This window comes from Rhea pennata, chromosome 33 (assembly GCF_028389875.1).
Source record: "Rhea pennata isolate bPtePen1 chromosome 33, bPtePen1.pri, whole genome shotgun sequence".
Taxonomy (NCBI): domain Eukaryota; kingdom Metazoa; phylum Chordata; class Aves; order Rheiformes; family Rheidae; genus Rhea; species Rhea pennata.
The window spans coordinates 669,564-690,156 of NC_084695.1; the positions used below are offsets into that span (position 1 = coordinate 669,564).

The following is a 20,593-nucleotide window of genomic DNA, read 5'->3' on the forward strand; positions in this document are numbered from 1 at the left end:
ATATGGGTCCAGAGCGGGATATAGGGCCCAGATACAGATTTGGCAGGAGCGAAGGAGGAGGAGATTATTGCCCCCCCCCACACACACACACGCTTCAAGGAGCCCAGCTGCCATTTGAGGCTGTTTAATTAAAGTGGGAGGGCTAACGAGGCGGCGGAGGGGGCCGGGGGCTCTCAGGACCGGGGCTCCGGGGGGGCCGTGGGGGCCGGCGGCGGCTCCTTGTGCACCAGCTGGGGCTCGTCCTCGCCGTCGGGCGGCGGATGCACCAGCACCTTGTCCAGCAGCCCGAACTCCTGCGCCTCCACCGGGCTCATGTAGCGGTCGCGCTCCATAGCCGCCTCTGCGGGGAACACGGCTCAGCCGGGGGGGGGGGGGGGGGACACACCACGGGGGCACCACGGGGCCGCGGTGGCACCGTGGGGACGCGCTCACCCACGACGGCCGGCGGCTGCCGCGTGTGCTTGGCGTAGATGCCCGTGATCTGCCGCTTCAGCTGCAGGATCTCCTCCGCCTGGATGGCGATGTCCGTGGCCTGGCCCTGGGCGCGGACAGGGACGATGCAGGGGTGTGTGGGGTGGGGTGTGGGGTGGGGTGGGGGGGATGCGCCACGCGGCTCCCCCAGCCCTGCTCCCCTCCGCAGCGGCCTCCAGGCGCTGCCGGCTTCAGCGCGGGGGCCACCAACGCTGTCGCATCATCCCATCTTGGTCTCCTTTTCCCTGTCCCCATCCTGTCCCAGTCCCCATCCCGTCCCTGTTCCCATCCCATCCCAGTCCTCATCCCGTCCCTGTTCCCATCCCATCCCAGTCCTCATCCCGTCCCTGTCCTCTCTGTTCCTGTCCTCATCCCATCCCATCCCAGTCCCCATCCTGTCCCAGTCCTCTGTTCCTGTCCCCATCCCGTCCCAGTCCCCATCCCATCCCTGTTTCCATCCCATCCCTGTCCTCTGTTCCTGTCCCCATCCTGTCCCAGTCCTCTGTTCCTGTCCCCATCCCGTCCCAGTCCCCATCCCGTCCCAGTCCTCTGTTCCTGTTCCCATCCCATCCCGTCCCAATCCCCATCCCGTCCCAGTCCCCATCCCATCCCATCCCCACCCTGTCCCTATTCTTCCCATTCCCATTCCTGTCCCATCCCTGTCCTTCCCGTTCCCGTCCCCATCCTCTCTCTTCCAGTCCCCATGCCGTCCCAGTCCCCATGCCATCCCATCCCTGTCTTCCCCATTTCTGTTCCCATCCCATCCCAGTCCCCATCCCATCCCTGCCCTCCTCGTTCCTATCCCTCTTCCCACCCTGGCCCCGGCCGCGTCCCGTCCCCGTGCCGGGGCTCACGCGGGCGCCGCCGGAGGGCTGGTGGATCATGATGCGGGAGTTGGGCAGCGAGTGGCGCATGCCGGGCGCGCCGGCGGCCAGGAGCAGGGAGCCCATGCTGGCGGCCTGCCCCACGCACCAGGTGCACACGGGGTTCAGCACGTACTGCATCGTGTCGTAGATGGCCAGCCCCGAGGTCACGGCGCCGCCTGCGCCGCCGCCGTCAGCGCCGCCGCCGCCGCCCCCCGGGGCTCCCCGAGCCCCCGCGCGGCCCCCCATGGCCCCCCAGAGCCCCACGCGGCCCCCGGGGCTCCCCATGGGCCCCCCAGAGCCCCCGCGCGGCCCCCTATGGCCCCCCAGAGCCCCACGCGGCCCCCTATGGCCCCCCAGAGCCCCACGTGGCCCCCGGGGCTCCCCATGGGCCCCCCAGAGCCCCCGCGCGGCCCCCTATGGCCCCCCAGAGCCCCACGCGGCCCCCCGGGGCTCCCCATGGGCCCCCCAGAGCCCCTGCGCGGCCCCCCATGGCCCCCCCAGAGCCCCACGTGGCCCCCGGGGCTCCCCATGGGCCCCCCAGAGCCCCTGCGCAGCCCCCCATGGCCCCCCCAGAGCCCCATGTGGCCCCCGGGGCTCCCCATGGCCCCCCCAGAGCCCCATGTGGCCCCCGGGGCTCCCCATGGGCCCTCCCAAGCCCCCGGGGCTCCCCATGGGCCCCCCAGAGCCCCCGCGCGGCCCCCTATGGCCCCCCAGAGCCCCACGCGGCCCCCCGGGGCTCCCCATGGGCCCCCCAGAGCCCCTGCGCGGCCCCCCATGGCCCCCCGGGGCTCCCCATGGGCCCTCCCAAGCCCCCGGGGCTCCCCATGGGTCCCCCAGAGCCCCCACGCGGCCCCCTATGGCCCCCCAGAGCCCCACGTGGCCCCCGGGGCTCCCCATGGGCCCCCGAGAGTCCCCACGCGGCCCCCTATGGCCCCCCAGAGCCCCACACGCCCCCCCGGGGCTCCCCATGGGCCCCCCAGAGCCCCTGCGCGGCCCCCCATGGCCCCCCGGGGCTCCCCATGGGCCCTCCCAAGCCCCCGGGGCTCCCCATGGGCCCCCCAGAGCCCCTGCGTGGCCCCCTATGGGCCCCCAGAGCCCCACGCGGCCCCCCGGGGCTCCCCATGGGCCCCCCAGAGCCCCTGCGCTGCCCCCCATGGCCCCCCGGGGCTCCCCATGGGCCCTCCCAAGCCCCCGGGGCTCCCCATGGGCCCCCCAGAGCCTCCGCACGGCCCCCCGGGGCTCCCTATGGGCCCCCCAGAGCCCCCGCGCAGCCCCCCATGGCCCCCCAGAGCCCCCGCGTGGCCCCCCAGGGCTCCCTATGGGCCTCCCTGAGCCCCCACATGGCCCCCCGGGGCCCCCCAGAGCCCCCGCGCGGCCCCCCCATGGCTCCCTGGGGCTCCACAGAGACCCCACGTGCCCCCCATGGCTCCCTGGGGCTCCCTATGGGCCTCCCAGAGCCCCCATGCGGCCCCCCATGGCTCCCTGGGGCTCCCCATGGGATCCACAGAGACCCCACATGCCCCCCATGGCTCCCTGGGGCTCCCTATGGGCCCCCCAGAGCCCCCGTGCGGCCCCCCATGGCTCCCTGGGGCTCCCCATGGGCCCCCCAGAGCCCCCGTGCAGCCCCCCATGGCTCCCTGAGGCTCCCCACAGCCCCAGCCCCCCAGGTCTCCCACGCAGTGCCCCACAGCCCCCTGGGGCTACTTATGGCCCCCCGGAGCCCTCCACATCTCCCCATGGCCCCCCCGGGACTCCTCACAGCACCTCAGAGCCCCCCAGACAGCTCCCCACCGCCCCCCCAGGTCCCCCACGCCCCTTCAGGGCCCCTGAGCAGCTCCCCATGGCTCCCCACGGCCCCCCAGAGCCCTCCCAGGGCTCCCCACGGCCTCCCAGGGCCCCCCACATATCCCTACGGCCCTCCTGGGGCTTCCTAGGGCCAGTCAGGACCCCCCAGCCCCCCCTCTCGGGGCCTCCCCACAGCCCCCTCATGTCCCCTCCGTGTCCCCCCCTCACCGGGGCTGTTGATGTACATGTGGATGGGTTTCTTGTTGCTCTCGGACTGCAGGAAGAGCAGCTGGGCGATGACCAAGCTGGCCAGGCTGTCGTCGATCTGTGGGGACGCCGCGGCGCTGCCACCCCACGCTGCCCCCCCCAGGCACTGCGTCGCCCCCCTGTGCCCCATACCCCCCCACACGCACCCCCCCACCAAAGCACCGCATCCTCCCCACAGACACCGCATCCCCACAAGCGTGTCCCTTCCCTGCAGCATTTCCCTCCTGCCAGAGCATATCCCGTCCCAAAAGCGTGCGCCCCCCCCACCCCATGGCGCGTCCCCCCCGCCGGTACCTACGGGCCCCATGACGCAGACAATCCTCTCCCGCAGAAGCCGCGAGTAGATGTCGTAGGCCCTCTCACCGCGGCCCTGCGGGGACGGGGGGGGGTCAGTGGGGATGGGATGGGGGGGGTACAGCATATGAGGGGGTCTCAGGGCTGCCCCCCCCGGCACTCACCGTCTGCTCCACCACGATGGGGATGAGGGGGCCGCGGGCCAGCGGTGTCGCGTGGAAGCTGCGTCCGGCGGCTGCCCAGCAGCCCAGCCGCAGCCCGCGCTGCAGACCGGGGTGCGGGGGGGGGGTCAGGTCACAGGGATCCCCCTATAACCGGGACCCCCCCCCATAACCGGGACCTCCCCCCCAGGAGCCCACCATAACTGCAACCCCCGGGACCTCCCTCTCACAAGGACCCCCCCATAACCAGGACCCCCCTAAGAACTCCCACATAACTGCGACCCCCCCAGAAGCCCCCCCAGAAGCAAGACCCCTCCCAAGATCCTCCCAATAACCGGCACCCCCCAGGACTCTGCCCCATAACACAGACCCCCTGAGACCCCCCCCCCCATAACCAGAACCCCCAGGAGCCCCCCATAACCAGGACTCCCTCGGGGGAACGAGGTTGCGACATCCCCGTAACAGGACCCATAGCCGCCCCCCCGCCCCCACAACGCGGCCCCTCACCGCGACCACCACCCTCATGGCGCCCCGGAAGCGCGCGCTGCCCCGCGCCGTCACGTGACCTTCACCCCCCCCCCACCGGCCGCCGTCGTCACATGACCGCCGCTCCCAGCGTGCACCGCGGTGTCGTTTCCACGCCCCCCCGGTTCCCCCTCTCCCCCCTCCCTCCCCCCGCGCCGGGGCGCCTGGGCCCGCGGCAGCGCCGGGCCCGGGATCCCCCCCCTCGGGGCACCGCCCCCCCCCCGGGGGCACCAGTCCCCCCCCTCAGTGCCCCCCGGGGGCACCGACCCCCCCCGGGGCACCGACCCCTCCGGCCCCACACCCAGCCCCTATGGCACCTGTCTAGGCCCCACATCCAGCCCCCTTGGCCCTATCCTAGCCCCACTTCTGTTGACACGTCCAGCCCCACATCTCCCCCGTCCCAGCCCCACATCTCCCCCCCCACCTGGCCCCACACCCAGCCCCACATCTCCCTCAGTCCGGCTCCATGTCCTCCTGGCCCAGCCCCACACCCGCCCCTATGGCACCTGTCTAGGCCCCACATCCAGCCCCCTTGGCCCTATCCTAGCCCCACTTCTGTTGACACGTCCAGCCCCACATCTCCCCCGTCCCAGCCCCACATCTCCCCCCCCCACCTGGCCCCACACCCAGCCCCACATCTCCCTCAGTCCGGCTCCATGTCCTCCTGGCCCAGCCCCACACCCAGCCCCTATGGCACCTGCCTAGGCCCCACATCAAGCCCCCTTGGCCCTATCCTAGCCCCACTTCTGTTGACACGTCCAGCCCCACATCTCCCCCGTCCCAGCCCCACATCTCCCCCCCCACCTGGCCCCACACCCAGCCCCACATCTCCCTCAGTCCGGCTCCATGTCCTCCTGGCCCAGCCAGCCCCACACCCAGCTCCTGTGGCACCTAAGCCCCATATCCAGCCCCCATGGCCCTGGCCCAGCCCAACACCCAGCCCCACATCCCACGTGACGTCACGGGAGGCGCTCCCCCGCTGCCGGCTGCTGACGTCATCGGGCCGTGACGTCGCCCCGGAGGAGGCCTCAGGCCCGCGCGCCGAGCACTACCCTTCCCGTCGGCCCGCGCGGCCCACGCGCATGCGCGCTCCCCCTCCCAAGCGCACCGGGGCGCGGCTCCCCCCCCGCCTCCTCCGCGGCGCTGATTGTCAGCGGCGGCGACCAATCGCCGCCCGCCAGCTCCCCGCCCGCCCAATCGCGCCCCGCCTCCCGCCCCCTCTCTCCCCTGCAGGAAGCGCCAGCGCGCCTCGCCGGGGGGGGGGGGGGGAACGGGGGCGTGGCCTCCACGGGGAATGACGCGGGGCGGCAGCCAACCGGCGCGCGCGGGGCGGCGGCGGCGGCCAATGGGGGCGAGGCGGGGGCGGGGCGAGGCCTCCCCGGCGGAGGCCCCGCCCGCAGCCGAGGCGGGTAGCAACAGTTGCCCCGGTGAGGGAACACGGAGGGCGCCATAGCCACGGTAGCCGTGGCGACCAGGGAACCCGGCAACAACAACCGCCGCCCCCGCCCCGCCGCCGCCGCCGGGCCCCCAACGCCAACCCCCCCCTCCCCTCCCCGGCCCGCGCCGCCAACGCGGCCCCGGGCCCGGGCCCGGCCGCGTCGCCTGACGCCTCCGGCCCTGGAAGGGCCGCGGCCTGCGCGGGGCCGCGGGGAGGGACGAGCCAGGTGGGTGCTGCGCGAGGGCCGCGCAAGATGGCGGCGGGGAGGGGACGGGAAAAGGGGGGAGGGGGCGGCGGATGGAGGGGGGAGGCGGCGCGGAGGGGCGCAGGGGGCCGCCCCGGCGGGGGGGGCGGGCGCTGCCCTGCCCCGACTGAGGGGTCCCGGCGGCGGCCCCGGGATTAAGAAGGGCCCAGGCCCCGGGGGGGCGGGGCCTGCCCGCGCGTCCCGGTGATTGGTGGGCGGGCGGACCAATAGGAAGAGGCGGGGCTCCGAGGGACGCCAATGGCGAGGGGCGGAGGGGGCGGGGCGCCGCGGGAGGGAGACACTCCCCCCTCCCCGCCTGTCTTGGGGAGGGCGGGGTGGTGATGTCATGCGGTGATGTCATAGCGTGCGGCACAGCGTGATGTCATCGGCGCTGGGAAGGGGGGGCGGGTGGGTGGGTGGTGATGTCATGCGGCTGTGAAGTCACCCTGTGATGTCATCACATGGTGTCACGCCATGATGTCACCCCGGTACGCCGCCCCGTGATGCCGCGCCGTGATGTCACTCTGTGATGTCACCCCGCGATGTCACCCCGCGGGGTGGCGCTGCCTCACTGACGTCACGTGTCGGTTGCCTGGCGACGCAGGGTGGCAGCAGCACGGGGGGGGGGGGGTCGCCTTGTGACGTCACGCCGGGGTGCCACGCGTGCCGGGACACGTGCTGTGACGTCATGCCGTGGCGGTGACGCGGGGGGATGGCGGCGCCGAGGCCCAGCAGCCCCGCGGCGGTGATGTCAGCATGGGCATGATGTCACCACGCGCCTGCTCCGCTCCCGGGATCCCTGGCGGGGTTTCCGGAGCCGCCAGAGCTGTGTCCAGTCCCGGCGCCTCCGCCCGGCTCCGTCTCTGCGGATCCCACTCGGCTCCGTCCCGGGGAATCTTCCCGGCTCCGTCCTGGGGGATCCCAGCGGCTCCGTCCCTGGGGGATCTGCCCGGGTCAGTTCCTGGGAGATCCCAGCGGCTCCATCCCAGAGGATCCCGGCAGCTCCATCCCAGGGGATCCTCCCTGCTCCGTCCTGGGGGATCCCAGTGGCTCCATCCCAGAGGATCCTGGCAGCTCCATCCCAGGGGATCCTCCCTGCTCCATCCTGGGGGATCCCAGCGGCTCCATCCCAGAGGATCCTGGCAGCTCCATCCCAGGGGATCCTCCCTGCTCCATCCTGGGGGATCCCAGTGGCTCCATCCCAGAGGATCCTGGCAGCTCCATCCCAGGGGATCCTTCCTGCTCCATCCTGGGGGATCCCAGCGGCTCCATCCCAGAGGATCCCGGCAGCTCCATCCCAGGGGATCCTCCCTGCTCCGTCCTGGGGGATCCCAGTGGCTCCATCCCAGAGGATCCTGGCAGCTCCATCCCAGGGGATCCTTCCTGCTCCATCCTGGGGGATCCCGGTGGCTCCATCCCAGAGGATCCCGGCAGCTCCATCCCAGGGGATCCTCCCTGCTCCACCCTGGGGGATCCCAGTGGCTCCATCCCAGAGGATCCTGGCAGCTCCATCCCAGGGGATCCCAGTGGCTCCGTCCCAGAGGATCCTGGCAGCTCTGTCCTGGGGGATCTGCCTGGCTCCGTCCTGGGGGATCCCGGTGGCTCCGTCCTGGAGGATCACGGCAGCTCCGTTCCAGGGGATCCTCCCTGCTCTCTCCTGGGATATCCTTCCTGCTCCACCCTGGGGGATCCCGGCAGCTCTGTCCTGGGGGATCCGCCTGGCTCTGTCCTGGGAGATCCAACCAGCTCCGTCCTGGGGGATCCCAGCGGCTCTATCCTGGGGGAATCCTCCCAGCTCCGTCCCAGGGATCCCAACTGGCTCTGTCTGGGGGGATCCTCCCTGCTCCATCCTCAGGGATCTGACTGGCTCCGTCCCAGCGGCTCCCTCCCCGGGGATCCCAGTGGCTCCATCCTGGGGGATCCGACCAGCTCCATCCCGGCGGATCTGACCAGCTCCATCCCAGTGCCTCCGGCCCGGCTGGGACGGGCAGGGGAAGCCGGCTCCCCTGCCGCCCCGGCGCTAATTGCAGGCGGTTCGTTAGCGGTGGCGACTGCGACGGGGTCGGCGGTGGCCCCCGCTTTCCCTCCCGTTAACCGTTTCCCGCTTTTTCTTGTCTTTCCACTCTCTTCCCTCCCCGCCGCCGTGTTTTCCTGCCCCCTCCTCGACGAAAGGAAGCCCCCCCAAAAAAGCCTCATTTGTTATCGTTTTCCCCGCCGTCGGCATGGCGACGCAGGCCTACGTAACGGAATTGCAGGCAGCCCAGCAGCCGCCGCCGCCACCGCCGCAGCAGCCGGCAGCGGCCCCGGCCCCGGCGGCGCCGTACGCGGCCGAGCTGCCGAGCGCCCCGGCAGCCCCGGCCGCCCCCGCCGCCCCGCCGGCCCCGGCCCCGCAGCAGTACATCGTCGTCACCGTCTCCGGTGAGCGCCCGCACCGGCACGGCGCCGCTTCCCGGCGCTGCATCCCTGTGCCGGCACCGCTTCCCAGCACCGCATCTCTGTGCCGGCGCCGCTTCCCGGCGGCCGCATCCCTGTGCCGGCACCGCTTCCCGGCAGCTGCATCCCTGTGCCGGCACCGCTTCCCGGCAGCTGCATCCCTGTGCCGGCACTCTTCCCAGCACCGCATCCCTGTGCCGGCACCGCTTCCCGGCCCCGCATCCCTGTGCCGGCGCTGCTTCCCGGCGGCCGCATCCCTGTGCCGGCGCCGCTTCCCGGCGGCCGCATCCCTGTGTTGGCGCCGCTTCCCGGCGGCCGCATCCCTGTGCCGGCACCGCTTCCCGGCCCCGCATCCCTGTGCCGGCGCTGCTTCCCGGCGGCCGCATCCCTGTGCCGGCGCCGCTTCCCGGCGGCTGCATCCCTGTGCTGGCGCCACTTCCCGGCACCGCATCCCTGTGCCGGCGCCGCTTCCCGGCGGCCGCATCCCTGTGCCAGTGCCGTTTCCTGGTGGCCACATCCCTGTGCCAGCGCCGCTTCCCAGCGGCCGCATCCCTCTGCCAGTGCCGTTTCCTGGCTGCCGCATCCCTCTTCCGATGTTGCTTCCCGCTGCCGCAGGTCTCCACTGGCACTAGTTCCCGGCGGCCACCGAAGCCGCTTCCTGGTGGCCACATCCCTCTGCCGGTGCCTCTTCCCGGCGGCCACCAAAGCTGCTTCCCGGCAGCCGTGGGTCTCCAACGGCCGGGCACGGATCACCCGGCCCAAGATCCCGGGATATAAAGCTCCAGCGGCCTCCGCAGCCGCCTCCTTCCTGGCCAAGGCGCCGGCAGCACGTTTGGCTCCGGAGTGCGTGTGCCGGGCTGCTCCCCTTCCTCGCTCCGTTAATTTTTTTTGGGGGGGGGAGCGCTTCTTTGCTGCTTCTCAGCGTGCCGGGGTGGGGCGGGGGCTCTTGGTGCGTTTCCGGTGTTTTTTCCCTCTGCTTTTCTGACTTTTCCACTTCTCCCCGCTCCGCAGAAGGCGCCATGCGGCCCAGCGACACGGTGTCGGAGGCCGGTCCCGGCGCGGCGGCGGCACCCGCCGGCGTTCCCACCCAGGTGGTGCAGCAGGTCCAGGCCACGCAGCAGGTACGGCGGCGCCGGCGGGTCCCCGAAACGCCCGCAAACGTCCGGCTCCGGCCTCCGCCCCGACCCCTCCGCTCCCTCCCGCAGAGGCTCCTGGTGCAGGCGAAGCCGGCGGCCGTCTCCCCGCTCCAGATCGCCGGCGTCCCGGTGCCGCAGCAGGTAAAGGCGCCCCGTGCCGTGCCGTGCCGTCCCGCTCCGCGGAGCCGCCCGGGCCCCGGGAACGCCGGCGGATCCCCGCCGCGGTGTTCCCCGCTCACGGCCCCGCTCACGCACCGGGAAAGCGCTAACGCCCGGCCGGGATCGGAGAGCGCCGCGGCCCAGCGGAAACGGGGCCGAAAGCGGCGTTTTCCCCTGCGGGACGTCGTGTTGGGGGGGGGAGGCAGGGAAAACAGGTCGGCGCGGCGGGGCCGGAGGCTGAGCCGGCTCCGGTCTCGCCGCTCGCCCAGCGCTCGCCGGCGCAGACCAGCAGCTCCGCCGCCAAGCCGGGCGCCGTGCCGCAGCTCCAGGTGCACGGCGTGCAGCCGGTGCCCGTCGCCCAGGAGGTGAGCGCCCGCGGCGCCGGCGCTCCCGGGGCGGGCGGAGGACGGGAGGCCGGAGCGGACACGTTTTGCACCCCGCTGCCCCGGAAGGGGCTGGGAGGCAGCCAGCACCACTGTGAGAAAAGCGGGAAGAAAAGGCAACAGGGAAGCGAGCAGAAGGAGAGGGAAAGGAAAAAAAAGGGGAAAAGAAAGGAAAAGGAAAAGAAAGAGGGGAAGGAAGGAAAGAGGAAGGAAAGGAAAAGGAAGGAAGAAGGGGGAAGGAAGGAAAGCAAAAGGAAAGGGAAAGGGAAAAGAAGGGAAGGGAGAGAAGATGGAAAAGGAAAGAGAAAGGGAAGGAAAAGCAAATGAAAAACAAAGATAAGAAAAGCAGGAGAGAGAAAGAAAAAGCAAGAGAGGGGAAAAGAAGAAAAAGGAAAGGAAAACGAAGGAAAGGAAAACGAAGAGGAAAGAAAAGGAAGGAAAAGACAAAGCAAGGAAAAGGGAAACCAAGCAAGGGGGAAGGAAAGAAAAGCAAAGCAAAGGAATGAAAGGGGAAAGAGAAAGGGAAAGGAACAAAAGGGAAAGGGAAGGGAAGGAAAGCGAGAAAAAGAAAGGGAAAGGGAAAGCAGGGAAAGGGAAAGGAAGGAAAGGGAAAGCGGGGAAAGGGAAAGCAGGGAAGGGGAAAGAAGGGAAGGGGAAAGCAGAACGGGGGGGGGGGGAGCAAAGGAAGGACGAGCAGCCCAAGCCCGGGGGGGGTCGGGGCCGGTCCCGTGCGCGCCGCTGTGGGTCTGGGGGCCGGTGGTGGCGGTTGGGGGGGGGGGAACAGGGCGGCAGGGGGGGGGGGAATGGCGCCGGCCGCCCCCGCTGACGGCGGCCCCCGTTTGGCCCCCGCAGCGGCCGGCGGCCCCGCAGACGCCCGAGCCCGGCGCCATGCAGCAGCCCAGCGCCCCGGGGCCGGCGCCCGGCGGCCCGGAGGTAACGGCGGCAGCGGCCGGCGCCGGGACCCCCCCCACCGCCTCCCCTCCCCCTTTTTTTCCTCCCCTTTCCCTTAAAATGACAGCGATGCCGGGGCAGAGGGGGGGCTCGGCGGGGAGGCCAGCGCCGTGCTCACCCCCCCGCCCCGCAGGTGCAGCAGCTCCCGCCGGTGCCGGTGCCGGTGCAGCACGTCTACCCGGGCCCCGTGCAGTACGTGGAGGGCGGCGACGCCAGCTACGCCGCCAGCGCCATGTGAGTGCGACCCTCCGTCCGTCCGTCCGTCCCGCCCCGGCCGATGCGGCCCGGCCTCACCCCTGCCCCCCCCCCCCCCCGCAGCCGCTCCGGCGCTTATCCCTACGGAGAGACGCCGCTCTACACCCAGAACGCCGCCGGCGGCTACTACGAGGCGGCGGCGGCCGTGCAGCCCGGCACGCCGGCCACCTCGCAGGCCGCCGCCGCCGCCGCCTCCGTGCCCATGTACGTCTCCGGCGGGCAGATCGTGGCCAACGCCGGCTCCGGCGGCTCCGGCACCGCTGCCGCCACCGGCACCTACGTCATCCAGGGGGGCTACGTGCTGGGCAGCGCCGGCCAGGCGTACTCGCACACCACCCGCGCCTCCCCGGCCACGGTGAGTCCCGGTGCGCCGGGGTCGGGGCGGGAACAGCAAGGTGGAGGCGTTTTCCTTGTTTTTTTTTTTTTTCTTTTTTTCCTGGCGTGCCGCAGGTGCAGTGGCTCCTGGATAACTACGAGACGGCGGAGGGCGTCAGCCTGCCCCGGAGCACCCTCTACTGCCATTACCTGCTGCACTGCCAGGAGCAGAAGCTGGAGCCCGTCAACGCTGCCTCCTTCGGCAAACTCATCCGCTCCGTCTTCATGGGGCTGCGCACCCGGCGCCTGGGCACCCGGTGGGTGGCTCCCGGCTCCCGGCTCCGCGGGCGGCTCCGGCCCGGCTGCCCGGCGCCCGCGCGTGCCGCAGCCGCCCGGGTTCGGTTTGTCTTTCGTTTCCCGCAGGGGGAATTCCAAGTACCACTACTACGGGCTGCGCATCAAGGGCAGCTCGCCGCTGCTGCGGCTCATGGAGGACCAGCAGCACCTGGCCATGCGGCAGCAGCCCTTCTCGCAGAAGCAGAGGTGAGCGGCGCGTCCGTGCGTCCGTCCGCCCGTGCGGCCGCGCCACCGGCCTCACCCCGCCTGCCTCCGCAGGCTCAAGCCCATCCAGAAGATGGAGGGAATGACCAACGGGGTGGCCGCGGGGCAGCAGCAGCCTGCGGGGCTCTCCGACATCAGCGCCCAGGTGCAGCAGTACCAGCAGTTCCTGGGTAAGGAGCGGCGCGGCGCGGCACGGCACGGCATGGCACGGCACGGCGTGGCACGGCCTCACCCGCCCCCCGTCCCCGTCCCTGCAGACGCCTCGCGGAGCCTCGCCGACTTCTCCGAGCTCGACCCGCAGGGGAAGCCGCTGCCCGAGGGCGCCAGCGCCGAGGACCTCAAGGCCTTCCAGGCGCTCTACCGCGAGCACTGCGAGGTAAAGCGACGCCGCGCCGAGCCGCGCCGCTCCGTGCCGAGCCGCCGGCCCTCACCCCCGCTCCGTCCCCGCCAGGCCATCGTGGACGTGATGGTGAACCTGCAGTTCACCCTGGTGGAGACCCTGTGGAAAACCTTCTGGAGGTTCGACCTCAGCCCGCCCAGCGAGGCCGCCTCCGGCGCAGTGTGAGTAGCGGCCGGCGCCTTCGCTCCGCAGCCGGGGCCGGAGCGGGGCCGGTTGCTGGAGCGTTTTTCCGAGCGTCTGCCGCGCGCCCGCAGCCACGCCGAAGCGGAGAAGCGCCTCCCCAAGAGCTGCCTCGTCGCCCTCTCCAAGTACGAGCCGGTCCTGAAGTGGGCGAAGGATTGCGACAACGTGCTCTACCAGGGGCTGGTGGAGATCCTCATCCCCGACGTCCTCCGGCCCATCCCCAGTGAGCGTCCGCCCGGGAGCCGCTCCGCCGGGAGCCGCTCCGGCGGGAGCCGCTCCGGCTCACCCTCCTCTCCGCCCAGGTGCCTTGACGCAAGCGATCCGCAACTTCGCCAAGAGTTTGGAGAGCTGGTTAACGAACGCCATGATGAACATCCCCGAGGAGATGGTCCGCGTGAAGGTGGCGCGGGGCCGGCGGGGAGGGGGACGCCGGGGCCGGGGACCCCGCCGGCGCTGACGCCGCGGCCCCCCCCCCTCCCCGTGCAGGTGGCGGCAGCAAGTGCCTTTGCCCAGACGCTGCGGCGCTACACGTCGCTCAACCACCTGGCGCAGGCGGCCCGCGCCGTGCTGCAGAACACGGCGCAGATCAACCAGATGCTCAGCGACCTCAACCGCGTGGACTTCGCCAACGTGCAGGAGCAGGCGTCGTGGGTGTGCCGCTGCCAGGACCGCCTGGTGCAGCGCCTCGAGCACGACTTCAAGGCGACGCTGCAGCAGCAGAACTCGCTGGAGCAGTGGGCCGCCTGGCTCGACGGCGTCGTCACCCAGGTGCTCAAGCCCTACCAGGGCAGCGCCGGCTTCCCCAAGGCCGCCAAGCTCTTCCTGCTCAAGTGGTCCTTCTACAGGTGCGTGGCCCCTGTCCCCGCCGCCGCGGTGACACCCCTACCACCGTGGTGATGTTCCCACCACCACCGCCACGGTGACGTCCCCACTGCTGCGGCCACTGCGGTGACATCTCCACCACCGCTGCTGTGGTGATAGCCCCACCATCACCACGGTGATGTTCCCACCACCCATGTGATGTCCCTGCCGCTGCGGTGACGTCCCCACCACTGCTGCTGCAGTGACATCCCCACCACTGCTGCAATAACATCACCACCACCATGGTGACATCCCCATTACCACCCCAGTGATGTCCCCGCCACCGCTGTGGTGGCATCCCCAACGCTACTGTGGTGATGTCTCCACCACTGTGGTAACATTCCCGCTGCCGTGGTGACGTTCCTGCTGCCGCCATGGCGATGTCCCCACCACTACCACCATGAAGACCCCACCACCATGGTGACGTCCCCGTTACCACCGCAGTGATGTCCCCGCCACTACTGTGGTGGCATCCCCAGCGCCACTGCAGTGATGTCCTCGCCACCGTGGTAACATCCCCGCCGCCGTGGCGACGTCCCCACCACCACCACCCCCGTGAAGACCCCACCGCCATGGCGACGTCCCCACCGCAGCGGTGGTGACGCCTCCCGTCTCCCGCAGCTCCATGGTCATCCGCGACCTGACCCTGCGCAGCGCCGCCAGCTTCGGCTCCTTCCACCTCATCCGCCTGCTCTACGACGAGTACATGTACTACCTGGTGGAGCACCGCGTGGCCCAGGCCAAGGGCGAGACGCCCATCGCCGTCATGGGCGAGGTGCGCGCCTGGGGGCGGTGGGGAGCTGGGGAGCTGGGATGCCCCCCCCCCCCGGCACGGCAGGCGGCCCCGGGGGGCAGGTTGGGGGGCCGCCACCCCCCCGCCCGGCCTCACTCCTCTGCCCCCCCCCTGCAGTTCGCCAACCTGACGAGCTCCTTGAACTCCCTGGACCCCGACAAAGGTGAGCGCCGCCCCCCCTGGTAAAGACGGTGACACCAAGCTGCCGCGGCACCGATCCACTGTGTTAACTCTGAAACCTACTGACACACGCAAGCCTGGCGCGTGGCTCAGGGGGGTGGGGGTGGGGGGTGGCAATGCTGCTCATGGGGGCTTCCCCCCCCTTCCCACAGACGAGGAGGAGGAGGAGGAGGAAGAGAGCGACGAGGAGATGCCGCAGGAGATCTCCCTCAACGCAGACGAGCCCGCCGGCCTGGCCGCCGACCCCATGGAGCCCCCCGCCAAGCTGGCGCGGGCCGACTCCCGCGGCATCTTCGTCCAGGCCCTGCCTTCCAGCTAAGGGGGGGGGTCCCGCACCCCGGCCCCCCCTCCCCATCCCCACCCCCCCCCGCCGCTGCCCCGGCCCCCGAGCCGAGCTCTGCCTGGTACGCCGCGCGCTTGCGTCCTCGCTCCCGCCCCCTCCCCGCTCCCACCCCCCACCAAAACGAGGAGCCCGGCCCGGGGGGTGGGGGGGGCCCACGTGCGCCCCCTCCCCCCATGTTCCCATAGCGCGCCCCCCCGCCCCGTCCCATCTCCGGGGAAGGGGAGGGGGCCGCCGGGGGGGCACGGGAGGCGCTCAGCAGCGATATGTGCCTTAAGCAACGCGCCGGGTTCGTGTGCCAAAGCGTGTGTGTGCCCCCCCTGCCCCCCTCCCGGCTGTTGGGGGTGAGGGGGGGGGACACGGGGACAAAGGGGGGGACAAGGGACATCCCGGCACTGCCGCGAGGGGAACCACAGGACACGGGTCCTTCCCTACCCCCCAAAACTGCCCCCAACCCCGAGCTGTGGGTCACGTCCCCCTCCCCCAGCTTGCACCTCTGGGGGGGCTATTTGGGGAGCTGCCCCCCAGCAGGGCCGGAAGGACACATGGGGGGGGGGCAGGATAGAGCCTTGGGTGGGGGGGGACGGAGCATTGTAAGGGGGCACTTAGGGGGCAGAACGCCATGCAGCCGGGGTGGGGGGCTCCCAGCTGCTCCGGGGGGGGGTGTGTGTGTGTGTGTGCAATCTCTGCCCCACATCACCCCCTCCCCCTTGGTGCCCCCCCCCCGCCGCAGCCACCACTGCCTTAGCCCCCTCTCCCCCCCCCCCGCCCCACGTGCTGCCCCTCCTTCCCCTGCTGGTTGGTAACTATTAGATATCCTAGTTTTAACGAGGAAACGGATCTGTGCTTTTTGTATGTAATTAACCCCCCCGGCCCCCCCCGCCGCGTGACTGGTGAACACGTAACCGCCTCCGAGCTTCCGGCGCCGCCGCCGCACGGGCTGGATTATATATATATATATTTTTTTTTTCTCTCCGTGTTTTCAACCTGTGAGATCGATGTTTATTGCCGCAAGCGACAAACTGTATAAAAATCTCTATTTTGTGTGAACGCCGGCGGCGGTGGCGGCGGGGGGCAGAGGGGGCGCCGCGGGCGCCGGGCCCCCGCCGCGGCCGCCCGCCGGGCCCGTGCCGTAGTCTCGAGTGCAAAAGCTGTTTTCTACCTTTTGTAGTTCTTTCTTAAGAGGAATAAATCCAGCGTGTTCTTTGCCTCCGGCGCCTCTGGCGCGCGGGCTCCGGCGCCGAGGGGTTGGGGCGGGGGGGGAAGGTCGAGCAGCGAGGCCCGGAACGACCCCGATTAAAACACGAATTGGAAAAAAATAATAATAATAATAAAAAGAGGGGGAAAGGGGAGGGGGAAAAAAAGGAGAACCCCCCCCAAGGAAGGGGCGGGAGGAGGTAGCGGGCCGGCGGCGGCGCCGGGGGTCACAAGACGATCCAGGTGTAGCGCTCGTTGTCCGCCAGCACCTTGAGGGAGCAGCCTGGGGGCAGAGGCAGAAGAGGGGGGCTGGGTTGGGGGGGGCCCAGGCGCCAGGGCCCTTTCTCTGTCGTCCCCCCCCCCGCCGTCCTCCCCAGCCCCACGGAGGCCCCCACCTTTGTGCAGCGCCTCGTTAGTCATCCTGTTGACGTAGCGGCCGCTGCTCTCGGGCACCAGCCACTTCATCACCGTGTCCACGCAGCCCTTGCGGTAGGAGCTCCAGACGCTGCCGCTGCCGGCGGGGAGGCGGGTTGAGCGGGGGCCCGGCGCCCGCCCAGTGCTCCCAGTAACCTTCGCCGGGGCCTCAGCGCCCACCCAGTGTTGCCAGTAACCGTCACAGCCAGTGACAGTACCGTGACAGTAACCGACCAGCCAGTGCTCCCAGTAACCCTGACATGAGGATGTGGCACCTGTCTCAGCACACCCACGTGTCCCAGCACCCATCCGAGTGCCCCCAGCCATCCTTACTGGGCCCCCAGGGCCCGTCCCAGTGCCCCAAGACACCTTTACTGGGGGCCCCAGGGGCTGTGTCACCACCCCCAGGCGTCTCAGTGTCTGTCCCAGCGCCCCCAGTCACCCTTACCGGTGCCCCAGCACCCGCGACACCCCAACCGGCACCCGCAGCGGCGAGCTCACCTCGTCTGCCCCTTGACCTCGGTGAGGTCGCCCACGCTGACGGTGACGAAGGTGCCCGTGTTGAGGTCCCAGGCGACCTTCAGGCTGGTGTGGTAGGTCTTTGGTCTGCAGGGAGGAGCGGGGTGAGCCGGGGCAGGGCGGCGCGGCGCGGCACGGCGCGGCACGGCACGGCCCCGCTCACCGGAGCTGCCCCTCTTCGTCGGGCGAGGGGAAGGCCAGCAGCAGCAGCCCGATGTTGATGATGACCTGGTTGGTCTCCGGGCAAACCTGGCGGGAAGGAGCTGGAGCTGAGCACGGCTCCGCGGGGCGGCCGGCGGCCCCGGGGGGGGGGGGGGGGGGCGGCTCCCCGCCCGCCCCGGCGCCCACCTCGAGGATGACGATGTCGTAGTCGCTGAAGGAGCAGAACTGCCGGGACCAGGCGGCGTCGTTGCGGATCACTTCGTTGATGACGTACTCGAAATCCAGCGTCAGCTGCTCCACCGTCAGGTACTGGCCCTGTGGGAGCGGGCGAAGGTGGGACACGGCGGTTTTCCCGGCCGGCGGCCCCCGCGGGGCCAGCGCCTCCCTCACCTGGGCGACCGCCCTCTCCTTCAGCGGCTTCAGGTTGCGGCCTCTGAGGTCAGTGACGACGAAGGGCAGCGAGATTTTGTCATCCTCGTACTCTGCAAGGCGAGAGGGTGAAAGGGAGCCAGGGCCGGACCCGTCGGCGCGCTCCGGCCTCGCGGCAGGCAGCGCAACGGCCCCGCGAGCGTCGGGAGCTTCTCACCGTCCTCCGGCTCCGCGGGGTCGCCGGGCTCCAGCACGTAGCGCAGCTTGGTGTAGTTGACGTAGCCCGGCTCGGCGCCGCACGGCGGCGACGCTTTGGGCGACGGCTCGCTCTCCGGCGTCCCGGCGCCCCGGGGCGACGCCGGCCCGGGGGGCGGGCGGCAGTGCCGGGCCTCCCACGACGCTCCGGCGGGGCTGGCCAGCGCCGGGGAGCCGCCAGGCCCAGCCTCAGGGCGGCACCCGAACCCGCTCCCACCGCTCTCCTCGTCCTCCTCCTCCTCCTCCGCCGGGGCCGAGCCTTTGGCCTCCTTGGCCCGGCGGAAGATGTCGGCCACGAACTCTTTAGCCTTGGCCACGGCCGGGGAGAGCTCGGTGGGCCGGCCGTGGCCATCGCCGCCCGGCCGCGGGGCCGCGCCGGGGCACGAGCTGCCGCCACCGTCCCTTTCCACGGGCTCGCGGGCGCCGGCCGGTCGCTCGCAGGGCCCCGGCGCGGCCCCGGCACCCACCCGGCGCCAGGCCTGCGGCTGGCTCCTCCTCTCGTAGAGGATCTGGCAGAAACCGCCGTCGCCTGCGGGAGGCAGGGAAGGAACGGGGCGGGTCAGGGCAGCGGCGGCGGCGGCCGGACCCCTTCTGCCCCTGCCCCGCGGCGCCTACCTGCCGCGCGCACGGAGACGGCGCAGGCCACGAGCGAGTAGCTGGTGTTGAGCAGCACGACCTGGTCCTTCTTGAGCTGGAAGGCCGGCTGGAAGGTGGGGAAGGGGTACACCACCTGGTACTTGGTGTGCAGCATGAAGCCGTGCTGCAGGCAGTGGGCGTGCGGGTCGCCTGCGGACGGAGCTCGTTAGGGCAGACGAGGGCGGGAGAGAGGGGACGGATGGACAAACAGCGGGCGACCGTGGCTCACCCGGGTAGGCCAGCGCCATGTCGTGGCAGGCGGGGCAGTGCACGACGGGCGGCATCGCCACCGCGCTGATGTAGATGTCCCGATGGTTCTCGTCGCTCATCATCATCATGTTGACGAGGAGCCCGTTGGCGGAGCGCGTGCTGCCGGAGGCGGGGGGCGGGGGTGAGGGCCGAGCCGCCCCCCATCCCAGCGGGCCGGCGGCCGCCCCACGAGCCCCCCCCGCTGCCAGCCCTTCTCTCGCGCGCTCACTTGAAGCCGAAGACGATGACCTTGGAGGAGTCGCTGGGCCACTCGCACACCGTCAGGTACAGGTCGCTGTAGATCTCCTCGTCCTGGAACAGGCGGACCTGGCGCACCTGGAGGAGGGAGAGCGGCCTGGGCGACGGGAGGGATGGCGCCGGCCGCCTGTAGCCCCCGCGGGCGCCCGGCTGCGCTCCGGAGCGGCGGCTGGGGCAAGGAACGGGGAGCGAGTACCAGCTTGAGCTTGCTGTGGACGTTGAACTCCCACCAGTAGAGGTGGTAGATGTAGAAGGAGAAGTCGTCGTCGCCGCTGTTGCTGGTGTAAGACAGGACGTAGCGACCGCACTTAGAAAAGCCGAGGAAGATGTGCCTGGAGCGGGAGGGAGGGAGGGAGGGAGCTGCAGCGCGGCCAGGCGGGCCGGCGCTCCCGGGAGCCCTCGGAGGAGCCGGCCGGCGCGCCTCACCCCGCGCACAGGAAATCCTCGTCCACGATGTTCTTCAGGGAGACGCACACCCGCGGCGGCAGCTTGCGGAAGAGCCGGGGCGAGAGCTGTCCGCTGATCTGGGGAGCGGGGACGGCGCGGTTTTTTTTTGGGGAGGGGTGGCACTCGCCACGAGGCATGGGGAGCCGAGACCCCCCAGCACCTTTCCCAGCTCCTTGACTCCCAACATCCTCCACACCCCCCTCTTCAGCCACTCAGCTCCCCCCCCAGCTCCACTAGAGCCTCCCCAGCCCCCCTCATGTTTCCTGTGCCCCAATTTGATGGCTCCTACCATAATCCCCCTCCCAGCCCCTCTGCCTCAGCCCCCCCACTGCTGTGTCTCCCTTCTGCAGCGACCCCCCCCATGCCCCCCGCCTCAGCCCCCCCACCCAGCCCATAACCCCCCACACCGAGGGCTCCCCTTCATGCACCCCCTCAAAGGGCCCCTCGCTCCCCCGCCCCATCCCCCCCCCCCACAACCCCCGACATGTTCCCACCCACCCAGGGCTCCCCCTTAGGCCTCCCCCCAGTCGCGTTTCCCCCCCCCAAGAATCCCCCAACCATGTCACCCCCCGCTTAGGGTTCCCCTCGGGCCTTCCTCCATCATGCCCCCCCCTTCCCTCCCTCAGGGCTCCCCCCGTTACGTCCCCCTCCCCAGGGTCTCCCCCCGCCATGTTCCCCCCCCTCAGGGCTCCCCTCCGCACCCCCCCCACAGCCCCTCGCTCACCTTGACGCGGTCGAGCTGCCGCACCACGTGCTCGCGGCGGCCCCGCGGGCCCGGCCCGGCCGAGGACCCGCCCGCCGCCCCCGCCGGCCCCCGCTTCCCCCCCGGGCCGCCCCGCTCCGATTTCGAGCTGGGCGCCATTTTCCTCCCGGCCCCCTCCGCTTCCGGAGAGACGCGTCCCGCCACTGACGGCCCGCCCACGCCGCGCGACCATTGGTCGGGACCCCGCGGCTCCCGCGTGTCATTGGGGGGCGCTGCGGCGCGAGGCAGGCGACCCCCTTTCGATTGGTCTGTCGCCGCTGTCGCTCTCCGCGGCGCCCCGCCCCGGCGCGGGGGAACAGCCAATCAGAGGGTGGCGCCCTGCC

General features: G+C 71.3%; 3 protein-coding genes across 4 annotated transcripts; 1 reads left to right on the plus strand and 2 right to left on the minus strand.

The window, feature by feature from the left end:
• Positions 1–108: 108 nt before the first annotated feature.
• CLPP (caseinolytic mitochondrial matrix peptidase proteolytic subunit) lies at positions 109–4,418 on the minus strand. The gene is made up of 7 exons (XM_062598435.1): positions 4,352–4,418; positions 3,848–3,946; positions 3,688–3,759; positions 3,351–3,447; positions 1,326–1,513; positions 433–538; positions 109–340 (listed from the first exon to the last, which is right to left on the minus strand). The coding sequence occupies exons 1-7, from the start codon at positions 4,367–4,369 to the stop codon at positions 174–176; spliced, it is 747 nt and encodes a 248-aa protein (XP_062454419.1). The 5' UTR covers positions 4,370–4,418; the 3' UTR covers positions 109–173.
• Positions 4,419–6,512: 2,094 nt separating this feature from the next.
• RFX1 (regulatory factor X1) lies at positions 6,513–15,058 on the plus strand. Its single transcript, XM_062598342.1, has 20 exons — positions 6,513–6,539; positions 7,010–8,084; positions 8,224–8,469; positions 9,496–9,605; positions 9,690–9,761; positions 10,049–10,144; positions 11,015–11,095; positions 11,247–11,347; positions 11,432–11,723; positions 11,819–12,000; positions 12,107–12,226; positions 12,299–12,414; positions 12,502–12,620; positions 12,696–12,805; positions 12,899–13,050; positions 13,130–13,227; positions 13,314–13,672; positions 14,310–14,463; positions 14,599–14,644; positions 14,814–15,058. Exons 1-20 carry the CDS (start codon positions 6,513–6,515, stop codon positions 14,978–14,980), a joined length of 3,723 nt encoding a protein of 1,240 aa, XP_062454326.1. The 3' UTR covers positions 14,981–15,058.
• A 1,039-nt stretch (positions 15,059–16,097) lies between these two features.
• DCAF15 (DDB1 and CUL4 associated factor 15) lies at positions 16,098–20,369 on the minus strand. 2 transcript variants are annotated; one of them, XM_062598414.1, is made up of 13 exons: positions 20,232–20,369; positions 19,487–19,584; positions 19,257–19,392; positions 19,032–19,114; positions 18,783–18,922; positions 18,533–18,703; positions 17,880–18,446; positions 17,684–17,775; positions 17,480–17,608; positions 17,295–17,380; positions 17,114–17,218; positions 16,594–16,709; positions 16,098–16,481 (listed from the first exon to the last, which is right to left on the minus strand). In XM_062598414.1, exons 1-13 carry the CDS (start codon positions 20,367–20,369, stop codon positions 16,426–16,428), a joined length of 1,917 nt encoding a protein of 638 aa, XP_062454398.1. In that variant the 3' UTR covers positions 16,098–16,425. The 2 variants fall into 2 exon arrangements, with proteins under 2 accessions (XP_062454398.1, XP_062454397.1); XM_062598413.1 differs by having other exon boundaries at positions 19,032–19,138.
• Between the last annotated feature and the right edge of the window lie 224 nt (positions 20,370–20,593).

Coding starts and splice junctions, on each gene's coding strand:
- CLPP (XM_062598435.1), bottom strand. Junction 1,514..3,350: donor CATGTACATCAACAGCCCCG/GTGAGGGGGGGA, acceptor GCGGCGGCGCAG/GCGGCGCCGTGACCTCGGGG. Junction 539..1,325: donor AGCCCTCCGGCGGCGCCCGC/GTGAGCCCCGGC, acceptor GTCCGCGCCCAG/GGCCAGGCCACGGACATCGC.
- RFX1 (XM_062598342.1), top strand. CDS start 6,513: ATGGTGTCACGCCATGATGTCACCCCG. Junction 9,606..9,689: donor AGGTCCAGGCCACGCAGCAG/GTACGGCGGCGC, acceptor TCCCTCCCGCAG/AGGCTCCTGGTGCAGGCGAA. Junction 14,464..14,598: donor CCATCGCCGTCATGGGCGAG/GTGCGCGCCTGG, acceptor CCCCCCCTGCAG/TTCGCCAACCTGACGAGCTC.
- DCAF15 (XM_062598413.1), bottom strand. CDS start 20,369: ATGGCGCCCAGCTCGAAATCGGAGCGGGGCGGCCCGGGGGGGAAGCGG. Junction 19,393..19,486: donor GAGGATTTCCTGTGCGCGGG/GTGAGGCGCGCC, acceptor CTCCCGCTCCAG/GCACATCTTCCTCGGCTTTT. Junction 17,609..17,683: donor AGGAGAGGGCGGTCGCCCAG/GTGAGGGAGGCG, acceptor CCGCTCCCACAG/GGCCAGTACCTGACGGTGGA.